Source organism: Rana temporaria, chromosome 3 (assembly GCF_905171775.1).
Source record: "Rana temporaria chromosome 3, aRanTem1.1, whole genome shotgun sequence".
Taxonomy (NCBI): domain Eukaryota; kingdom Metazoa; phylum Chordata; class Amphibia; order Anura; family Ranidae; genus Rana; species Rana temporaria.
In genome coordinates, this window is record NC_053491.1 from 310,611,886 (window position 1) to 310,635,528 (window position 23,643).

Genomic DNA, 23,643 nt, shown 5'->3' on the forward strand with positions numbered 1-23,643 from the left:
CCGTGCGTTGTAACTCAGCAATGGAGGTGGCAGGAGTAGCCGTAAGGTCTTCAGTGGTCGATATTCTGGATTCAGTTTCGGACATTCTCCCCCTTATCTTGTCCAGGTCGTTCCGTATGAAATTACAGTCCTCAGCGAGGTGGTCAATGCGCACCAGCAGCGAGGTCTTGCTCTGCTCGATCGCAGCCAGGATTGTGGCAGTGCTGTCATGAGATGGCGGGGACGGCCCCCCCACCCCTGGTGCCTCGCTGGGGTCCATTTTCAGGTCGGACAGCAAAGCCCGAAGACGCCAGACCAGGATGGGGTTTGTTTGCGGGGGAGAGGGCAGAGGAACCTGTAGCGATGTGCTGGTCCCGGTGGCTCTGGAGTTCCCCTTCTCCTATTTGGAGGGGGACATTTGGTAAGTTGCCAAGAGGGACACTTATGGAGGACAGACAAACGTGTCCAAAGGAGCTTTCAGGAGACAGCAAGAGACTACCCAAGCTGGCCGCAGTTGTCAGATCACAGGAAATCACCAGTCACAAACCACTCAGCAGCAGGCACACAGTTGGCAGAGCAGTGGGGAGATGAGGCCAGAGGTGCAATGGTGAAAAAGGCCCAGCACAGAGGAGTAGAGGCAAGCAAGTGGTAGAGGGCTGTAAACTCCAGGATACCAGCGCTGGTACATCTAGGCAGTCTCTTGCAGCACACTAGGCCCTAACAGTGACCGGGCGGGTGGACGGGCATAGAAGAACCAAGGACAGGAAGTTTGGCAGGGGCCGCCGCGGCTCCCCCCCTGCGGTATAGCGGCTCAGGAAACCATGGTGCTTTACAGGCCTCACTAGGCCGGGTCACGCTGCGGCCGCCACGGGCGTCCCCCGCGATCGGACCGGCCACCGGACCGTGGTAGGCAGGCGGATGGGCAGACAGGAGAGGGTGGGTGACCGTCCCCACCTCCAGACAGGCCGAGATCTGTCCTTTCCCAGGAGTCACAAGATGGCGGCGGCCTCGGGAGGATGGAGCTGTGCTGGGCAGGCAACCACTGGCGGAGTCCTTGCAAAATACTGGAAATAGGAAAAAACAAGCTGCGCTAAAAAATTGTAAAGTGTATCAATAGATATGACAAACGTGTGACTGTGCCAAACAGGTAAATATAAAACTTGAATGTAAGAACCTGTGTGTCAATAAATAAAATGACATAACATTCTCAATAATATGACAAAAATTAAATATATATGCGTGATACACCAGAAGTACATCGGAATAGTGTGTCATATGTTAAGTGAATCACATATAGTCCAAGCAAACCGATGAACTTCAATCTGAAGTGAGGAGGATTACAATGAAGTGGTAAACTCCAATCTCCAAGTGGTGAAGAATATAATGATAGCCCAGAAAGTGATGATAGGGAAACACCTCCACCATAGGATATGATGCCTCTTACCAGCTGGTGTTGACCTCTTCTTATTACAGGAGATCAAAATAAACATGTCCAACACAAACGGCATCAATGGGATACAGCCTCATTCATTAGGTGATACAGGATGCGCCATGGAAAAAACAGGGAACTCGCATAGCGTAAAATCCAAGATACATTTATTCAAGTTAAAAAAGATGTGCATTTACAACAAGTAGAATGCAAACGTGCATAAAAAGTCGACCTGGCCGGCTCCTTGATTCACTTGCCCGTGTCTTCCAGGTACGGATAAGCACGGTGACGTCAGAACGTTGCTTACCCAACGTTTCGTCTCAAAAATGGATGGCCCAAAAATACTGGCCCAGGACACAGCAGGAGACTGAGGGAGACTGACTGGCGTGGATGTCGGCTCTGTTGTAGCTTTTAGAAGCGCATATGGCAACGGATTAAGGTCAGGATACCCGGAGCTCCCCACCAACACGTCCGCCGCTGATCACATCAGAACACGCCCCCCCCCTGTCCTTTTATCTCTCTTCCCAGCAGGCTGTTCTTTGACTTGGCATTGTGGATCCTGTAGTCCCAAACTGATTCAAACAACATGAGTCACTTCCTCATCCAAACTACATATATCCCACAATGCATGGCTGTTTGCTTCTTAAACAGAAGGAAAAATCCTGACAGAGTTCAGCAGTCACTAGAGGGAGCCAAACCCTTACTTAAGAAACGATAAACTACTCAATGTAAAACGATAAACTACTCGATAAACTACTCAACGCACTTACGCTGCGTATGGGCCAGATTCACAGAGATCGGCGTATCTCTGTGCGGGCGTATCGCATCTCATATGCGCTACGCCGACGTAACATAGAGAGGCAAGTACAGTATTCACAAAGCACTTGCTCCCTAAGTTATGGCGGTGTAGCGTAAATGGGCCGGCGTATGCCCGCCTAATTCAAAGTAGGCTGGTAGTGGGCGTGTTGTATTGAAATGAATCGTGACCCCATGCGCGCGCATGCTCAGAATCACGCCCTAAGATACGACAGCTCAATGGCAACGACGTGAACGTAACCTACGCCCAGCCCCATTCACGTACGACTTGTGTAAACGACGTAAAAATATACGCTTGTTCCGACGTCCATACTTTGCATTACTTGCGCCTCATATAGCAGGGGTAACTTTACGCCGGACGTAAGCCTTACGTAAACGGCGTAGCGGGCGCAAGTACGTTTGTGAATCGGCATATCTAGGTCATTTGCATATTCGACACGTAAATCTAAGGAAGCGCCCCTTGCGGCCAGCGTAAATATGCACCCAAGATACGACGGCGTACGGCAACTTACGTCGGTCGGCTGAAGCCATATTTCAGGCGTATCTAGTGTCAGGAATCCGGCCCATAGATACAAAGGCGCATCTGGACACTTACGCTGCGTATCTGTAGATATGCCAGCGTAAGTGTTCTCTGAATCTGGCCCAATAACTTTAGTAGCAACCCCTGGGCTACATATAGTCTAATGAAATTATGTAAAACTTCAAATGTACTGTGTAGATTACAAAATTACACTTTTCTGCTTTGGTTTCAGAAAGTTGGTTGTGACAAAGTTATTGGCTCAACTAAAAAAGAAGACAAATGTGGAGTGTGTGGTGGTGACAACTCGCACTGCAAAATTGTAAAAGGAACTTTCGCAAGAACGCCAAGGAAACGAGGTAGACAAAGTAATTTGTAGTTATAATATTTGAAATGCACACCTGTCATACAAAAAAAGACAGACATTGGAACTATATGAAGGGTGATTTAATTTGAGAAAATACTTTCTTATTGTTTGTTTCTGCTTTTATATTTACACACAAATAGTATTGTCTCATTTTGTAGCTTTTCTCTCATGAAAACTTTTGAAATGTAGTAAGAATATTAGCATCTGCCATTTAACAAATGCAAATAGTATAATTTATATCTTATATCTTCAGAGTAATTTATTCATCAGGTACAAAGGTAAGTACACCACGAGCATTAAGAAATTTTGGAGTGCGGCTGTCCAGTTTTCGTCCTTTTTATTTTTGCCAACTAAGGGAGATGTCAGGGCACTAAAGTCTAAGTGCTCCCCCCCCCCCCCGTGTGTGTATACTCACCTCAGGGCATGTGACCTTGCAATTAAGCTTGGTCTAAGCACGCCAGCAAACTCTGGGTTCTGTGTACTATAGGTTTCTATGCTGTCCAATGGAATAGTCTCCACATGTATAAGAGAAGTGAGGACTGGATAACTGATACCATTTATAAAAAAAATAATACTTATTCAAACAAAAAGACCCTATGCAGAGTACTCCCATGGTGCAGGTGCTTCAGTGCAACTCTTGTGACAAGCATAACAATTTTGAGATTGTGTGTTCCCTCGCTCCAAACAGACCAGCTGCTGACTCCTACGCCGTCCTGTCCCCTCCTTCACGCGTGTCTTCCTCAGGGGGATATATTGGATTATTGTATGTCTGTTATAAATACTATAGTGGCAGCCATTTTCTAGTAGCCCGCTAATGATATACAGCAGATATCTCTGCTGAATAATGTAATAATGATATCGGAACAGTGTAAGTGAGTGAATACACTGCCTCTAAAACTTTGATATTGAACCTAAAATCCTTGATAAATGCTACCTGGGATGCTTACATCTACTAACATAATTATGCTCCAATGCCAAATACAGATATAAAAATATATATATAATATATACCAATATGAACAGATATAAAAATATTAATATTTGTATTTCTCTTTATACATTTTTCCATATCCAAATATACATTTCACAACTTACATTTATCTGCTCTCTCATGAGCCTCCATAAAATGTTATTAATTATCATTCTATCAAACACTAATAAACACTTATGCCCTGTACACACAATCAGAGTTTCCGAACGTGATAAACTACAACGGAATTTTCTGTCGGAATTCCGTTCAAGCTGTCTTGCATACACACTGTCGTGCCAAATTCTGACCGTTCAAAACGCGTGATATACAACACGTACGACGACACTATAAAGGGGAGGTTAAAATCCAACGGCGCCACCATTTGGGCTGCTTTTGCTGATCTTGTGTTACTGCATGTTAGTAAAAGTTTGGTGAGAGCCGATTCACGCTTTTCAGTCTTCCTGCTTTTCAGATAATTTTCTGGTGTTTAGTTGGTGCTTGTGGGTCCGTATCTGTCTTTCAGGGCGTGTAGTCAGGTCGTATCTGTTTTCCAGTGCGTTCTTGTCCGGTCGTTTCTGTTTTTCAGGTCGTTCTTCATAGGACTTTCTGTTCCTCAGTGCGTTCTGTTTAGTTTGTTCTGACCAGCCGACCGGTTTCTAGCCATGTTGGAAGTACATTCTCATCGTAGAGTTTGTGCTGCGTATGGACTTGGTGTTTGGGTTAATGCTTTGACCTGAGCTCAGTCCATGAACAGGGTGAAGAGGAGTTCATGGACGAAGAATTGTTTGCTTCAGCATGACCAGTTCTGTCATATGCCTCTGCTGCGGGAAATCCAGGAGAATAATCCTGACGACTTCAGGAATTATCTCCGGATGACGGACCCCGTTTTTCACCATCTGTTGTATTTGGTGTCCCCCTATATCACGAGGTAGGACACCATGATGTGCCAAGCCATCACTTCCGAGCAGAGGCTAGTTTCCACATTGCGATACTTGGCGACTGGGGGAAGTCTGCAGGACCTTAAGTTCTCAATGGGCATCTCCCCCCAGGCTCTGGTAATCATTATACCAGAGACCTGTTCTGCCATAATTCAAGTTCTACAGAAGGACTATATGAAGGTAAGTTTTCTCCTTTAACATCACATTCTATGTATTTAATGTTTGCTAATGTATTATATTTCTTTCTTTATTCCCTAATTACCATGACTGTAATATGCTGTGAATGTCCCCTTTGTCCCCATGCATGTTGTAAGCTTTTAATGTTCCTTTTTTGGCCTACATGCATATTTCCCTTCACTAACCTCTCCAGCATGCTATCCTGGGCCCATATACACCTAGCCCAGTCACTTAGCAATGTATTTTGTCAGCTCCATTGTAGTGCTTTACCCCCCCCCCCAAAAAATGTGTCCAAATGTTTTTTTCTCATTAAATTCAGGCAGAGTGTTTTTTGGAGGGCCTAAACTCAGCTAGAAACCCCCCCCCCCCCCCCCCACACACAATGTGTCCAAATGATTTTGTTCTCAAAGCGACGCTTTGAATTTTTTTTACAGGTTACCAGTTTAGAGTTACAGATGAGGTCTAGTGCTAGAATTGTTGCTGGAACTCTAATGCATACCTCACATATGTGGTTTGAACAGCGTTTACATATGTGGGAGGGATTTACGTGTGTGTTCGCTTCTGAGCGCGAGCTACCGGGGACAGGGGCATTTTAAATTTCTTTTTTTTACACTTTTTTATTTATTTTTTATCACTTTTATTCCTATTACAAGGAATGTAAACATCCCTTGTAATAGGAATGGTGTTTGACAGGTCCTCTTTATGGAGAGATGCAGTGTCAATAAGACCCCACATCTCTCCTCCAGGCTGGAAAGCATGAGATTGTGAAAAATAATTCACTGCCATCACATCGCGCCCGGGCCTCCGACGGTCATAGAGATAGAGTCATCTCTATTCTTCCCATCCGGCGATGGACGATTCTTTCTCCGGGCCCCCGATGGCACGCGAGAGCCCGAAGAGGCACCGGATGGCAGCGGGGGGGGGGGGGGGGGGGGGGGGGGGGGGGGAGTCCTCTCCCTCCGCCTATAAGAATTTGTGAATGGAGGTGATTGATAAGTCCTCTTTTAGATTCGGCACCTCATCCCTGAAAATAGTATTGGGGAATTGTGGAAAATTGAGGGGGATTATAATGTAGCCATTTAAACAAGTCTTCTATAAGAAACAATCAAAGTTGTAGATATAAACATTTTATTAATGGTAGAAAAAATCTTATAAAAACATTTGAGATCCAATAAAATTGACAAAAGATGTTACAGATATTCCCGACATGTTTCGGCAAACATTGGCTTCCTCAGGGGTATGAGTCGATCAATACATTATTGTGAATCTAATAGAGAATACATACAGAGATATTAGTTCAAAATGTTATAAACAAATGAATGTAACAAAAGTATGGCTACAGCCTCAAAGAGTAGTTGAACAAACAGCGATCGACTGTGTGAAAAAATAACCATTGTGAAAGACTGACAGAAACCGTACCTACCTCACGCTCAAGCAAAAAGACAGAGCCAAGTGCAGCGCACGGTAACAGCAGCCGAGGCACCAAACAGACCTTAGTGTGTTTGCAGGGGGCTAGTATTGCAAACTAAAATATAAAAAATTCAGAAAAAGGAAAAAAGTTAGGGATTGAAAGGACCACAAAATAAAATAAAATGTTGTGGTATCCTATCCTCTAACAGGACTAACATAGCCTCTAAACATACCTGATATGAATTTAATTAAAGTTTGAAAAAAGAGGGTGCTGAAAAAACTGCCATTGATGGAGGATTAGCAGTATAATCAAAGGGTGAATTGTCAAGTCCTGTAGCAGCACATAAAACTTGAAAAAGGCAGATAGAAAATAAAGGACCTGAAAAAAATATAACCAACATAAAGACCAATTAAAAGAGGTCCTATGGCCCAGATTCACAAAGGAGATACGACGGAGTATCTCAGATACTCCATCGTATCTCTCAGAGTATCTATGCGACTGATTCATAGAATCAGTTACGCATAGATATCTCTAAGATCTGACAGGTGTAATTGTTTTACACTGTCGGATCTTAGGATGCAGTACCGCGGCCGCCGCTGGGGGGAGTTTGCGTCGTAAACCAGCGTCGGGTATGCAAATTAGGAGTTACGGCGATCCACGACGGTTTTTCGCGTTCGCTACGTCGCCGCTAGTCTAGTTTCCCGTCGCAAAGTTAGTCGTCGTTTTGGGTGCCTTAACTTTACATAGCACACGTATGTGCTGTATAAAGTATGGCCGTCGTTCCCGCGTCGAAATTAAAAAATTCACGTCGTTTGAGTAAGCCGTCCGGGAATACGCAATTACGCTACGCGCGTCGCCGTTCGGAAAAATGACATCACTTCGCGCAAAGCACGGCGGGTAATTCAAAAGGGAGCATGCGCAGTAGGTCCGGCGCGGGAGCGCGCCTAATTTAAATGGCACACGCCCCTTTGAATTACGAGGGCTTACGCCGGAGGCCGCCGGCGTAGGTTTTCATTGCAAGTGCTCTGTGAATCAGGCACTTGCGATGAAAACTTGCGATGAAAACGCTACGATATGTTACGCTGCCGCACTTCTACCTGAATCTGGCCCTAAGTTCTTAAAATTGACAATAAAGTCAACCAAGAGCACAAGGTTAAAAAATCAAAACAGAAGGAATGAATAAAAGAAAAAAACAGCATTTACCTTTCACCAACTAGTACAATAGTGCAGCACCCAACAGGCTCAGCAGCAACAATGTGCTGAATGAGCCTGTTTAAATAGCCCCCCAGCTGATCAGTGATGAAAACCACTGAACAGCTGCGGACAAAAAGTGGCCAATCGCGCGTGCGCCGTCAGCGTGCCTACAATCCCCATAGTACTGTGCAGCGTAATAGTGCACCGCCAGCCCCCCAAAAAAAGATCAAGCGGCAGAACTGCCGCCATGATTGTTCTTATGCACAGAATCGCCGGCATGAAAGAATATCTGAATGATGCCTCTAGCTGCAGGCATCATTCAGATATCCCCCCACAAAGCCAAGGACGTCATATGACATCCACCCATGATGGGAGATCCCATCTCTGGACGTCATATTACAATAGCTGGGTAATGAAGTGGTTAAATACTCCTTTAACTAAATGTTATACTGATGTTGGCCAAGAATGTTTTTGTATAATTTGCTTGCAATGTTAAGTGCATAAGTACTATTTTTTTTTTGGTTTGACTCCACAGTTTACTTCAACACCACAGGAATGGCAGACTGTGGCTTCCCAATTTGCCCAGCTGTGGCACTTCCCCAACTGCGGAGAGGCAATAGACAAGAAGCACATCCACATCATGCCACCACCCCATTCGGGGTCATACTATTTTAATTATAAAGGTTTTAATAGTATTGTGTTGGTGGTGGTATCGGCACTGTATGATTTCCTTTATGTGGACGTGGGGAAGAATGGCCGGATGTCCGATGGTGGAGTCTTTGCACTGGCACTGCCACCTGATGAAGACCTTCTGTTCATTTTTATTGCTGATGAAGCTTTCGGGCTGAGACCACACCTGATGAGGCCATTCCCCCTGAGGACCCTCCACGTGGCGGAATACAAACTGAATCACGTAATATTCTGCTGCTGCACCCTGCACAACTTTTTGCTCAAAAATTCCCCAAATTATCTGTCCACAGGACTTTCAGAAATACCCTGACGGCCTGGATACTCTCTGTACTGGCTTGCCCCCCAAAGCGTCCATAAAGTGTGGCAGAAATATGTGGAGTAGTTTACGGTTAGGGGGGGCCATTGATATGCCAGACAATGTCTGATTTTTTTTATTTAATAAAACAAAAATAATATCTGCTAAAATCTTGAATTTTCTTTATTGCTTGTGTTTATTTTAGCTGTCTCCTAGGTTCTCATAGTGCACTTGTAGTGCCAAGTGGATTTTCCTTTCGTAAATAAATCCCATTGTCACTGTAAACTCAAAATTTACTTGAAAAACTGGTATTGATCATTGAAAGAAGAAGCCACACATTGTTGATTAAAAAACTATGTTTACTCTGTGCACATTCACATGTGCGGTATAAAATTTCTGGGTAAATGCAAAAATATTTTTAAATACCGGTGTTTTCACCAAACATTTGGGGTTCTGCATAAACAGGCATGTTTCAAACCATAAAACATATTCAACTTTGGAACTTAAAAAGTTCCACCTTGACAAACTGAAGGCAATATCAGACATTAGAGGGGTAGATTGGCGCATCTTCTTTTTTTTTTCTTTTTTTTTATTCCGCTCAGTCAATAACTTTCTTGGTGACTTTCTCATTGAAGATGGTCCCCCATCGTCTCCAAAGAAGTTTTAGCATCATCTGCGGATGTATGATTCCTTTTTTTTTTTTTCATGCTATTCTTTATTTATTTTTATTTTTTTAAGTATATATTATCTATTTTTATAAAGAATAAATTAAATTTTACAACCAAAGAAGAAAATAAGGGAATACATATATTGAACCCAACTACTAATTTGTCCCAGATGCTACTTGAACTTTCTATATCTCCCTCAGATTTTCCATATATCCCCTAGTTTTTTTGAACTCCGTCCAATTTGCCCATTTACCCCTGTGGTCAGCATTTTCCTCGTCTGCCCCGTCCTTCCACTCCTCCCTCCTGTAGGTCTCCTCCACAGACTCCATCCACTCCCACACTTGTGGGCTTTCTGCTTCCCTCCACTTTTTTGGTACCAGACGTTTGGCTGCGTTAAGTAGATGGGGAGTCAGAGATCTTTTATATTCTTTTATACTCTTTTCCCCCCCATGGAACAGAACTACCCATGGGTCTTCTATTATCTCTTTCTTGGTTACTACCTTAATCGGTGGCAGAATTTTTTTCCAATAGTTTTTTATTACCGGGCAGTCCCACCATAGGTGGGCCATTGTCCCCCTTACTGTACACCCTCTCCAACAGTCTGCTGACTACCCTTCTCTATATTTGCTGGTTTTGTCTGGGGTAGCGTACCACCCCGTTAAGCATTTAAATTCATCTTGGCAGTCCTTACGTCTATTGCAGAGGTATGGATCATTTTTATTATTCTTGTTACTGACGTTTTTCCTCTGGGTGCATCCAATTCTCTTTCCCATTTTAGGATGTATTTTGGGATCTCTAACTCTTCCCTTTTAAACAGATACCTATATATTTTGGAAATGTTGCCTTTTGAGCTATCAGTAATAGCCTCATGGATTCTATCTTTGCTTTAATCTCGTGATGTGTCAATATCTTACCCTTTTGTATTATATCCCTAACCTGAATTATATTTTTAATCCAATTCCCTCCCACCCCTTCAGTCCCTGGTGCAAAGTATTCATTATCTTTAAGGTCCATTAATGGGGAATTAAATTTTGATTCCAATTGTTTGTGTAATCTATCCCATACCCGCAGTGCATTAAATGTTATTTCATGTGCAGAAGTGTCTAAAGTTCTATGTTGTGGTGGATTCCAAATTATTTGCCCCAATTGTGCCCTTGCAAGTGCGCATTCAATATTAATCCATCTTTTGTCTAGATTTTCTTTGGCCCGCTCTATTACCCGTGCGAGAACCGTTGCAACGTAATATTTTCTGATGTCTGGGACCGCCAGTCCACCCATTTTCTTATTCTGTTTTAAAACGTGAGCAGAAATCCTCTGTTTTTTGTTTTTCCAGATGTAATTCATCAGAAGGGAGTTTAATATTTTGTGGCAATGCTACTGGGACCATTTGAAATTTATAAATTATTTTTGGGATTAAGACCATTTTTACGACGTTTATCCTACCGAACCATGAGATTGGCCGATAATAAATAGTTTTAATTTCTCGTTTAATTTCATTCAACAGGGGGATATAGTTGACTCTATACATTTTCTTTAGAGAGTTTACAAGTTTTATGCCGAGATTTATTTCTGTTTGCCAGGAAAAATTGAATGCCATTTGAAGGTATCGTTTTTCCTCCTTAGAAATATTGACATTCAAAATCTCCATCTTGGATACATTAATTTTAAAATTTGAGACCTCACCGTATTGTTTCATGTTTGTCATTAGATTCGGGAGTGTGTTTCTGGGGCTACTTATAAAGAATGGGATATCGTCCGCGAAGGCAGCCAGTTTGTGCTCTTCTTCTCCAACTTTGACTCCCGAGATCTCGGGATTGTTCCGTATCATTGCCAGAAGGGGTTCCAGCGAAAGAACAAAAAGGAGAGGGGACAGGGGACACCCCTGCCTGGTCCCATTCCTCATCTCCAAGGATGTGGATAGGGGCCCATTGATTTTAATCCTGGCGCACGTGTGATGGTACAAAGTTTTAATCCGCCTCACCATCCTCGAGGCCTATTCCTATATTTTCTAACGTTTGAATCATGAGCCCCCAGTCTACCCTGTCGAACGCTTTTTCAGCGTCGACTGACAGGAGTAGACCGGGGGACCCACTGTCTTTAATTTGCCGAAGGAGAAGGAGAGCCCTGACCCCATTGTCCTTACCCTTTCTGCCAGGTATAAAACCCACCTGGTCCGGATGTACCATGGTTGTCATTATCCCCTTCATGCGTTCAGCCAAAATCTTAGCATACAATTTTGTATCTGCATTTAATAATGAGATGGGCCGGAAGCCTGAGCAGAGTGTATGATCATTTCCCTTTTTAATTACAATGATTGTTGCTTCCAAAGCCTCTCGGCTCATCTCATAGTCAGCCCCCAGCCCATTAAAGTAGTGGCAGAGTCTGGGTATCAAAATGGTCCTAAACTTTTGCAAGTAAAAGGACGTAAAGCCATCTGGCCCTGGGCTTTTCCCCTTAGCTAAGTTTTTTAGGGCGAGGCCTACCTCCTCCTCAGTTATAGGCTCCTCCATTTTTGCAGTTGATTGAGCTTCTATCTTGGGCAAATTTGCTTTCTGTAGTACTGCTCTTATTTTGGCCTCTTTCTCGCCGGGTTTCCACTTCTTTTGTTGTACAGCGTATAAGCCTTCATAGTAGTTTCTGAAAACTTCGGCTATTTCCCTAGTTGAGTTGGCTAATTCCCTGTTCTTTTTTTGGATCTTTTCAATAAAGTTTCTAGTTTTCTTTTTTTTGTACCATTCTAGCTAACTGCTTACTTGGTTTGTTCCCCCATAAGTATCTTTCTCTATCCCGTCTATTTAATAATCTCCTAGATTCTTGCTCTGACAGTGCTCTATATTCATCTATTTTTAAGGTTAATGCGTGGAGAGTTTCTCTCTTTTGACCCTGTGTTTTATGATCTTGTTCCAACTTATAGATTTCTTCTATTAAAGTTTTTAATTTCCTGGTACTTTCTTTCTTTTTCCTTGCTCCCCTCCGTATCGTTCTCCCGGAAGTAAAATTTCAGTTCCTTTTTGGACTCTCCCTACTACCTCTTTGTCTTCAAGTAAACTTTCATCCAGTCTCCACGCCGGTGGATTTGTTTTCTGTAGTGATGTACTAACTTTTATAGTTATAGGGGTATGATCAGAGATTGTCGTGATCTCAATTCCTGCATCGATTACCCTATCGAGTAATCTATGATCTATGAGGATATAGTCTATCCTCGAGTATGTCCCGTGCACAGGGGAGTAAAAAGTGTAGTCACGAGTTTTGGGATTAAGGGTTCGCCAAACATCTATCAGTTGGTTATGTAACATTCGTTGTTTCAGTTCTTTTAAATGTTCACCATTAGTCCCCTGTGCCCGGGACAAACTATCGAGTATGGGATCCATACAGCAATTGAGGTCCCCCATTAGCACCACATGCCCTTCCTCAAAATGTTTTAATTTCCTTAGAATTTTACTAAGATATTTGACTGAGTTCACATTGGGGCATAGACGTTTGCCAGGGTGAAATCCACTCCTCCTACTTTAATTTTCAAAAATAAGAATCTTCCTTCGGGATCGGTCAGTCTATCACCCAATGCAAACCTTACGTCCCTAGCAAATCCTATAGCAACCCCACGTGACCTCTTAGATATTGTATCCCCATAAAACCATGTGGGGTAGTTGGGGGAGAACATCTTAATGTTGGACTCCTGTACGAAGACAACATCCGCCTTATAGTGCTCCAGTTCCTTAAGAATTTTGAGTCTCTTACCATGAGAGTTCAACCCTCTTACATTATATGAGAGAAATCTAATGTCAGTCATCCAAGAAAAGTTTAAGTGAATTTACCTCTTTCTTGTGGAGTCTCCGAAATGGTCTCCCCCTCGCACGTTTATTCTCCGGCTGCTGAACTTTAGGGACCGGGATGAGCTGCTCAGAGCCTCCCGCGCTGCTGGGGAGCTGCCGTTCCGGAATGTCAAGCTGATGCTTTTTCCGGACTACACAATGGAAACCCAGAGGCAACGCCGCTCCTTTGATGCAGTCAAAGCGTCTCTCCGACGCAAGGGGGTCAAATATAGTGTGTTGTTCCCGGCGAAGCTTCGTGTGGTGGACGGCGAGACGGTGCGCTTCTTCACTACTCCAAAGGGATGCCTATGCCTGGCTCGAGACCCTGAAATGATCCCCCCCTCTTTGAGACTATTTACTTGGGATTGCGTGGCCCGGTCATCTACCCGTGAGTACTGTCTTAGACTGCCTGTGGATTCATGCTACTCATGGCTGCTGTTAGTGACACTTTGACATGTCGGTGTGGCTGTGGTGGGGTGTTTGTGCTGCATTTTCTGGCAGAGACCTATTGCCCCCTGCCTGTCACCCCCACCTGGCGTTGCTCTGACTGCCCTGCTCCACTCGGATGGATGACTCTCGCCTGCCCGCCGTCGGGCACCATGTTGGGCGCCGCTGGGGGTTGCTGACAGCCCTTGGATACTGCCCGCAATCCCTGTGTTCCCTGTTCCTGCAACGTTCAGACTATTCAAGTGTGTGCCCCTGCCCAGGCAGGTGAAACTTTCAAAGTAGTCATTCGTCTTGCATCACTCCAGGGTTATTGGGGAGAGACTTGTGTTACCCCATTTTCTTTTCCCTCCCGCTCTGTACAAGGGTGGTGCAATTTTTGTCCAACTCTGGCTACACGTTCCCCAACTTTTGTTTCCATTTATAGACTATGGGGTTGGTGGGGTTCAAGTGCTCCTTACTGTTCCGAGGTGTGGGGGAGGGCTGTTTTCCCGCCATGGTTTGGCTGGATGGTTTACTGGGTTTTCACTAATTAAGGTTGGTTGGTTTATGCTCTTTACACTTGTTATTATGTATGTGTGCACATTGAGATACTGTCACGTTCCCGATGGGTTGGCCGGATCTGGCGGACCGGGGCTGGGTGCGCTTGCGTCCCCCTGGTGTGTCGGCTCCACCCTCAGGTGTGTATCCTACAGGAGACACATCTGATGGGCTCCCGTATCCTGAGTTTAAAGCGGGCATGGGTCGGAGCACACTACCATGCGACATACTCTAACTATGCCCGTGGTGTCAGTGTGCTGGTACACAGATCCCTCCCCTTTCAGCTCCCGGATGTTAAACTGGACCCGGGCGGGAGATATGTGCTGCTGCATGCCTTGGTCTCGGGGATTCCCCTTGTGATGGTGGGCGTATATCTGCCCCCCCTGCAGACTTAGATGTTCTCCACTCTATTATGCAAATGGTTACTATGTACAATGTTGATGATGTGCTAATTGTGGGAGACTTTATTCTGGTTATGTCCAGGGATCTGGACAGGTTACATGCCTCAGGACCGCAACAGCATGGCCTCGCCAATTGGGCGGACGCATTCCATATGACGGATCTCTGGCGGCAGCTACATCCCTCCACCAGAGCTTACACTTGAATGTCTACCACTTACCGGACTATGTCCTGCATCGACTTGGCGTTTGCCTCCCCTAAGCTGCTGAGGAGGGTAGTTGATGTGGAGATCCTCTCTAGAGGTATCTCGGATCATGCTCCGGTATCTGTCACTATCCAGTTGTCTCGGGTGGAGGGAGTGCACCTGTTGAGATTATCCAAGTATTGGATCATGGACCCTGGGATACAGGAGGAGATGCCGGAGGCCCTTTGTGCCTTCTGGCTGGAAAATGAGGGTTCTGTAGACCCCCTGGTGGAATGGGATGCCTTCAAGTCATGGCTGAGGGGTGACTTTACGGTTCGTGTGGCGGTGCGCAAGCGGGAGTCGGTGCAGTCTCTGAGGGATCATGAGGAGAGGGCAAGATTGAGGGAGGCGGAATATGTACGCTCGCCGGACTCGGAGCACTACGTGCCCTGGAGCGATGCCCTAAGAGACCTTTCCCTAGACAGGGTGGACCTCACCAAGAAGTCCATGCTAGAGAGTGCCCAGCGGGTCTTTGAATATGGAGACAAGAATGGTCGACTGTTGGCCTGGCTTGCCAGGGGGCAGCGGCCTATGACTCATGTGGGGAGGCTGCGTGACCGGGATGGGGGGTTGCTTACGTCCCCCGTGGACATAGGTGCTAGGTTCCTTGAGTTCTACCAGTCCTTGTACTCTACTAGGGTGACATACACTACCGCAGAGTTGCTTTGGTATATGGATCGGATCTCCCTTCCCTCCTTGACTGAGGCGCAATACAACTTCCTGGATTCTGACATCTCCCTGGAGGAGGTACAGGTGGCCCTAAACTCTATGCAGTCCGGGAAGACCCCCGGCCCGGATGGTATTTCCAATCGAGTTCTATTCAGTGCACCAGGAGCTTGCTGCTCCTAGGCTTACCTCTCTACTGAAGCGGTCTTTCTCTTTAGGGTCTCTTCCTGATTCGATGTCTGACGCGATTGTGGTGTTGGTGCCCAAACCTGGTAAAGATCCTGAAGAGTGTGCCTCATATAGGCCTATCTCGCTTATTAATGCGGACGCCAAACTTCTTGCTAAGCTTTTGGCTATTAGGCTGGCCACTGTGATGGAAGATTTGATACATGTGGATCAGACCGGGTTCATGCCCGGGAAGGGCACCGACATCAACATTTGTCGCCTGTTCTTGAATCTTGATGCTCAGCATGATAATGGGGGAACCCGAGTCGTGGCCTCTCTCGACGCCGAGAAGGCCTTCGACTCTGTGGAGTGGGACTATCTGTGGGAGGTACTGCGTAGATTTGGTTTCGGTCCTAAGTTTCTTCAATGCCTCCAGATGCTTTATAGGTCCCCCCGGGCTAGGATTTGTGTAAATGACTATCTGTCTGACTATTTCCCCCTCCAGAGGGGCACCCGGCAGGGATGCCCCTTGTCACCTAGCCTGTTCGCCCTGGCTCTCGAGCCGCTGGCAGTTATGGTCAGAGACTCTGACCGTGTACTTGGCCTCCGGGTTGGCCCTCTGGAGGAGAAAATATCCTTATATGCGGATGACACTCTCCTGTATCTCCATGATCCAGTTGACTCCATGTCCTCGGCGCTGGACATATTTGATGAATTTGGTAAGTACTCTGGGGTACGTATTAATTTAGACTAAGTCTGTGCTCTTCCCGCTAGATGCGAGGGCTAAGGAGGTGTCTTCGCAATCACAGCTACTATGGGTCGAAGAGTTTGTGTACTTGGGGGTGAGGGTTTCCCGAGATCTTCAGTCCTACTACCGACTCAATTTGAGGCCGGTGGTTGATAGACTTAAGGAACACTGCTCGCGCTGGAGTAATTTACCATTGAATCTCCTTGGTCGCATAAATGTTCTGAAGATGATTTTTTTGCCCAAATTTAATTATTTTTTCAGGAATTGCCCTGTGTGGTTGGCTCACTCTTTTTTTCGGGACTTGGATAGCTGTATTGGCTCTTTTCTGTGGCGGGGCTCGTCCCCTCGGTTGGCCAGGTCCACCCTTCAGCTGCCTGTTGGTTTTGGGGGGTTGGCGCTGCCCAACCTTCTGGTGTACTACTGGGCTGCTGTGTTGGTCACGGTGCGGTGGTGGTTTGAGCAGTCCAGGGCCAATGCAGCGGTCTGTTTGGAGGCGGCTATCGTGGGGTCCCTTCCCGAACTTAGTAACCTGGTTTACCGGGGTCCGTCTGGATACCCCCTGTTGCCGGGCCCGTCTAGGACTACGTTGAGGGTGTGGGGGGCGGCTAGGCGTTGCTTTAAGTCCCTGGGCAGGTGGTCCCCCTTTACCCCATTGTGGGGGAACCCTAACCTCAGGCACTTTAGTACCATACTAGACCCGCACAGTGGGCGCGCTTGGGTATTAAGCTCCTGAGGGATATTGTTAGTAGTGGGTCCCTGCTTCCCTTCTCGACCCTGTCCAGTCGTTTTGGTCTGGCGCCCTGGATGTTGTTCCGCTACCACCAGTTGTGGCATGCTTTCAGGGCCCAGTTCCCTGTCCCCCCTGTCCTTCAGGCTGACCTGGTTGAGGACTTACTGGCCCAGAGTACCTTGAAAAAGGCACTGTCCACTCTGTACCTGACGATTCTCAGTAAAGATTCCCCTAAGATAGATGCCCTGTGGAGCAAGTGGGAGGTGGATGTCCCGTCCCTGGACAGAGAGACGTGGGAGGAGTGCTTTGAAGATGGGTATAAGCTGGTGATCTCCTCTAGGGATAAATTGATACACCCTGTGCAGGAACTTAGGCTGTATTTCACCCCTCAGAGACTGCATAGGATATATCCGCACCGTTCTCCCAACTGTCCAAGATGCTGCACCTCAGAGGGTACATATATGCACATGTTCTGGACCTGTTCTAAGCTGCTGGACTTCTGGTCCGCTATTTTTGAAACTGTTAATGTTCGTCTCCACTAGGCATGTGCAAAAGGGAAAATTTTGTTTCGTTTAGTTTCGTTTTAATTCGTTATTTAATTAATTTCGTTAAGTTAGGTTCGTTACATGTGTTAAATTCGTTTTCGGAACTCGTTCGTTTTCGACCGAATTTCGAAAAATCCGGTCGAATTCGAAAGTATTTCGACTGGATTCGACAACAAATAGTCTCTTTTCGAGTATAATTTCGAAATTCGATCGGAATTCGAAAAAAAAAAAAAAAAATTTGAATTCCAAATCGAAAACCCGCGGACGAAATTCGATCGGAATAAAAAAAAAAAAAGAAATTTGAATTCCAAATCGAAAACCCGCGGACCAAATTCGATCGGAATTCCAAAAAAAAAATAAAATTATTTTTTTCGAATTCCAAATCGAAATTCGATCGGAATTCGAAAAAAAAAAATCGAATTCCGATCGAATTTCGTCCGCGGGTTTTCGATTCGGAATCGAAAACGTTCGTTCGGATTCGGTAAATTCATTAAAGGAGTTCTATAATGCATTTCTTTTTTACAATATAATGTTCCCTTAGGCTTTACCTTTCAGTCCATGTCTTTCTTTCCTAAATCGGCCCAGCCATTCCTCTGCTACCTCCTCCTGAATTTCAGCCACTTCCTGGTTATGGAGCCATGGTGGATGATGTAAAAATCGTCATGACCCAAGCTCCCTTGCTTTTCTTTCCTGTCACTCAATGCCTCTCTCCTCATCCCCCCTCCTCTACCAAAGTCTTTCCCCTCCCCTATCCTAGTATCTCCCCTCCCCATTCATTTCAATATACACACCCCTCCCTGCCTCCCCTGCCATGCCATCCGCCCCTAAAATTATCATATCCCACCCCTCCAAACCCTCCACCAATCATGGTGTCCTGTGACTGCACGGAGCTATTGCTATTTGAGTACACATGCTGCTCACATAGATAAATATACAGTGCAGCAGGAGAAAGCAGCCTGAACTCTCAACTACAAGTTCCCATTACCCCTTCCAGACACACACATTCACAGTAAAAACACACACATAACACATACACACATGTAGCCCCCAAGTTTAGCAAAACTACAGCTCAAAGCATGCCCATACAGTGCATGTTAGGAGCTGTAGTTTAGCAACTGCTGGAGGCCCCCAGTTCATGTAATAAACATGTTTTTTGTCAATATATCAGTGATTCTTGGCTGCATAACTACAAATATCAGCAAGCATGCTATGTGATTGCTGGTAGTAGAAATTTCCTAAACTACAACTCCCAGCAATCACATACCAATGCATGCTGGTATTTCTAGTTATGCAAAAGCTATACACACTCGTTATCTTTTACACACACATATATATGTGTATATATATATATATATATATATATATATATATATATATATATATATATATATAAATAATTTTTTTATTTATATATATATATATATATATATATATATATATATATATATATATATATATATATATATATATATATATATATATATATATATATATATATATATGTGTGTGTGTGTGTGCGCATGTCTGTGTGTTGTAATAATCAGTGCCTCTTGCTGCATAACTACAAATAGCATCATGCATGCTATGTTATTGCTTGTAGTTGTTATTTATGGAATCGCCAGACGCACTCGGCATATATATATATATATATATATATATATATATATATATATATATATATATATATATATATACAGCCGAGTGCGTCCGGCAGTTGCAAAACTACAACTCCCATGAATCACATAGCATGCATGCTGCTATTTGTAGTTATGCAGCAAGAGGCACTGATTATTACAACACACAGACATGCACACACACACATATATTTTATTTGTGTGTGTAAAAGATAATGAGTGTATAGCTTTTGCATAACTAGAAATACCATCTGGTATGTTATGTGATTGCTGGGGGTTGTAGTTTTGCAAACGCCGGATGCACTTAGCCTAATAATATATATATTAGAGGTAGACCGATATGGGTTTTTCTCTGGCCGATGCCGATATTTGGAAATTGGGGCGGCCGATGGCCGATATGTGTTGCCGATTTTTGCGGAGGATATTTTAGGCCGATATTTTTTTTTTTTATTATTTTTTTTTCCCCTCATCTCCAAAAACCTAGGGTGGAGAGGAGATAATTGTTTAGGGTGGAGTGCAGCCTGTCAGTGCCACATCAGTGCAGCCCATCAGTGCCCACCAGTGCAGCCTATCAGTGTCCATCAGGGCCACCTCATTGGTGTCTATCAGTGCCCACCAGTGCCACCTCATCAGTGCCCACCAATGCACCAGTGCATCCCATCAGTGCCCACCAATGCACCAGTGCATCCCATCAGTGCCCACCAGTGCATCACCTCATCAGTGCCCACCAGTGCATCACCTCATCAGTGCCCACCAGTGCATCTCACCAGTGCATCACCTCATCAGTGCATCTCACCAGCGCATCACCTCATCAGTGCCCACCAGTGCATCTCACCAGCGCATCACCTCATCAGTGCATCACCTCATCAGTTCCCACCAGCGCTTCACCTCATCAGTGCCCACCAGTGCATCTCCTTATCAGTGCCCACCAGTGCATCTCCTCATCAGTGCCCACCAGTGCATCTCCTCATCAGTGCCCACCAGTGCATCTCACCAGCGCATCACCTCATCAGTGCCCACCAGTGCATCTCACCAGCGCATCACCTCATCAGTGCCCACCAGTGCATCACCTCATCAGTTCCCACCAGCGCTTCACCTCATCAGTGCCCACCAGTGCATCTCCTTATCAGTGCCCACCAGTGCATCACCTCATCAGTTCCCACCAGCGCTTCACCTCATCAGTGCCCACCAGTGCATCTCCTTATCAGTGCCCACCAGTGCATCTCCTCATCAGTGCCCACCAGCGCATCACCTCATCAGTGCCCACCAGTGCATCACCTCATCAGTTCCCACCAGTGCTTCACCTCATCAGTGCCCACCAGTGCATCTCCTCATCAGTGCCCACCAGTGCATCTCCTCATCAGTGCCCACCAGTGCATCTCCTCATCAGTGCCCACCAGTGCTCATCAGTGCCAATCAGTCCATTACCATGTCATCAGTGCATTACCATGTCATCAGTGCATTACCTTTCAAAAAAAAAAAAAAAAAAAGTGCACATATCCTAATAATTTATATAAATGCCAATATAACAGTGGTGTCAAAACTGTGGCCCTGCAGATGTTGCAAAACTACAACTCCCAGCATGCCCGGACAGCCGTTGGCAGTCCAGGCATGCTGAGAGTTCAATTTTTTCAACATCTGGAAGCTGAGATGCACAACTTCACAGAAAGTATCACACCTGGTAAGCTTAGTTACACAGCTCATCAGACAGTACCGCACATAAGCTTAGATACACAGCTCATCAGACAGTACAGAACATGATAACCTTAGATACACAGCTCATCAGACAGTACAGAACATGATAACCTTAGATACACAGCTCATCAGACAGTACAGAACATGATAAGCTTAGATACACAGCTCATCAGACAGTACAGAACATGATAAGCTTAGATACACAGCTCAACAGATAGTACCACACATGATAAGCTTAGATACACAGCTCAACAGATAGTACCGCACATGATAAGCTTAGATACACAGCTCAACAGATAGTACCGCACATGATAAGCTCAGATACACAGCTCAACAGATAGTACCGCACATGATAAGCTCAGATACACAGCTCAACAGATAGTACCGCACATGATAAGCTTAGATACACAGCTCATCAGACAGTACAGCACATGATAAGCTTAGATACACAGCTCATCAGACAGTAACGCACATGATAAGCTTAGATACAGAGCTCAACAGAAAGTACCGCACATGCCAGGACAGCTGTTGGCTGTCTGTATCCGCCATGTCCATCTCTGTATCCCCCATGTCCATCTCTGTATCCCCCATGTCCAACTCTGTATCCCCCATGTCCAACTCTGTATCCCCCATGTCCATCTCTGTATCCCCCATGTCCATCTCTGTATCCCCCATGTCCATCTCTGTATCCCCCATGTCCAACTTGAGGTCAGGGAGGGGTCAGATAGAGAGGGATAAGAGAGGGGGTGTCAGAGAGCTCAGGGAGGGGTCAGAGAGAGAGGGATAAGAGAGGGGTGTCAGAGAGGTCATGGAGGGGTCAGAGAGAGAGAGAGAGAGGGATAATAGAGGGGGTGTCAGAGGGGTCAGAGAGAGAAAGAGAGAGTGTGGGGGTCAGGGAGAGAAAGAGAGCGAGGTGGTCAGGGAGAGAGAGGGGGAGAGAGAGAGAGAGAGAGAGAGAGGGGGGGGGAGAGAGAGAGAGAGGAGATAGAGAGATTAGGGAGAGAGAGAGAGGGATGAGAGAGGGGGTGTCAGAGAGAGAGTGGTGAAAGTGGGGGATCAGGGAGAGAGATCAGGGAGTGTCAGAGAGAGGGGTGTCAGAGAGGTCAGGGAGGGGTTAGTAAGAGAGGGGGTGTCAGAGAGGTCAGGGAGGGGGGTCAGAGAGAGAGGGGGGTGTCAGAGAGGTCAGGGAGTGGTCAGAGAGAGAGGGATAAGAGAGGGGGTGTCAGAGAGGTCAGGGAGGGGTCAGAGAGAGAGGGATAAGAGAGGGGGTGTCAGAGGGGTCAGAGAGAGAAAGAGAGAGCGTGGGGGTCAGGGACAGAAAGAGAGCGAGGTGGTCAGGGGGAGAGAGAGAGAGAGAGGGGGGAGAGAGGGAGAGAGAGAGAGGGGAGAGAGGGAGAGAGAGAGAGGGGGGAGAGAGGGAGAGAGAGAGAGAGAGAGGGGGGAGAGAGAGAGAGAGAGAGAGGGGAGGGGGAGAGAGAGAGAGAGAGAGGGGGGGAGGGGGAGAGAGAGAGGGGAGAGAGAGAGGGGGAGAGAGAGAGAGGGGGGTGTCAGAGAGGTCAGGGAGGGGTCAGAGAGAGAGAGGGGGTGTCAGAGAGGTCAGGGAGGGGTCAGAGAGAGAGGGGGGTGTCAGAGAGGTCAGGGAGGGGTCAGAGAGAGAGGGGGGTGTCAGAGAGGTCAGGGAGGGGTCAGAGAGAGAGGGATAAGAGAGGGGTGTCAGGGAGGGAATGTCAGAGAGGTCGGGAAGGGGTCAGAGAGAGGCGGGGTGTCAGAGAGGTCAGGGAGGGGTCAGAGAGAGAGGGATAAGAGAGGGGGTGTCAGAGAGGTCAATATTAAATAAAAGAAATAAATATTTAGATAGAAAGATAGATAGATAGATGACAAAGAAAGAAAGAAAGAAAAAAAGAGGTAGATAGATAGATCGATAGATAGAAGGAAAGAAAAGAAAGGAAATAAGAGATATATATTGATAGATTGATGAAAGAAAGAAAAAACTAAAGAAAAAAAGAAATATATATCTATCTATCTACCTACTTCTTTTCTTTCTTTCTCCTTTTCATCATCAATCTATCTCGTCTTATCTTTCCTTCTTTCATCTATTTCTATTTTCTTTCTTTCTTAATTTTTTTCTTTTTTTCTTTCATCAATCTATCAATATATATCTCTTCTTTCCCTTCCCATCTATATATATATATACATACTTATTTTTTTTATTTTTTTATTCATAAATCTATCTTGTCTTACCTTTCCTTTTTTTCATCTATATCTATCTATTCTTTCTTTCTTTTTTTACCTTTCCTTTATCAATCTATCTTTCTCTTAATTACTAATCTACCTCCTTAACCCTTCTACTATGCTCTAGTGCCTTATTTTCTATCTATATATCTATTATCTATCTATCTATCTATCTATCTATCTATCTATCTATCTATCTATCTATCTATCTATATATTATCTATCTATCTATCTATCTATCTATCTATATATTATCTATCTATCTATCTATCTATCTATCTATCTATCTATCTATCTATCTATCTATCGCATCTATCTATCGCATCTATCTATCTATC

At 45.2% G+C, this 23,643-nt stretch overlaps 1 protein-coding gene across 3 annotated transcripts in view; it reads left to right on the top strand.

The window, feature by feature from the left end:
- Nucleotides 1-23,643, top strand: part of LOC120932444 (A disintegrin and metalloproteinase with thrombospondin motifs 2-like) — a 1,658,079-nt gene that overhangs the window by 960,623 nt on the left and 673,813 nt on the right. For all 3 annotated transcript variants that reach the window (XM_040344802.1, XM_040344801.1, XM_040344800.1), the window contains exon 14: nucleotides 2,977-3,100. In XM_040344802.1, the coding sequence (XP_040200736.1) occupies nucleotides 2,977-3,100 (124 nt within the window). The remainder of the gene's footprint in view (nucleotides 1-2,976; nucleotides 3,101-23,643) is intronic.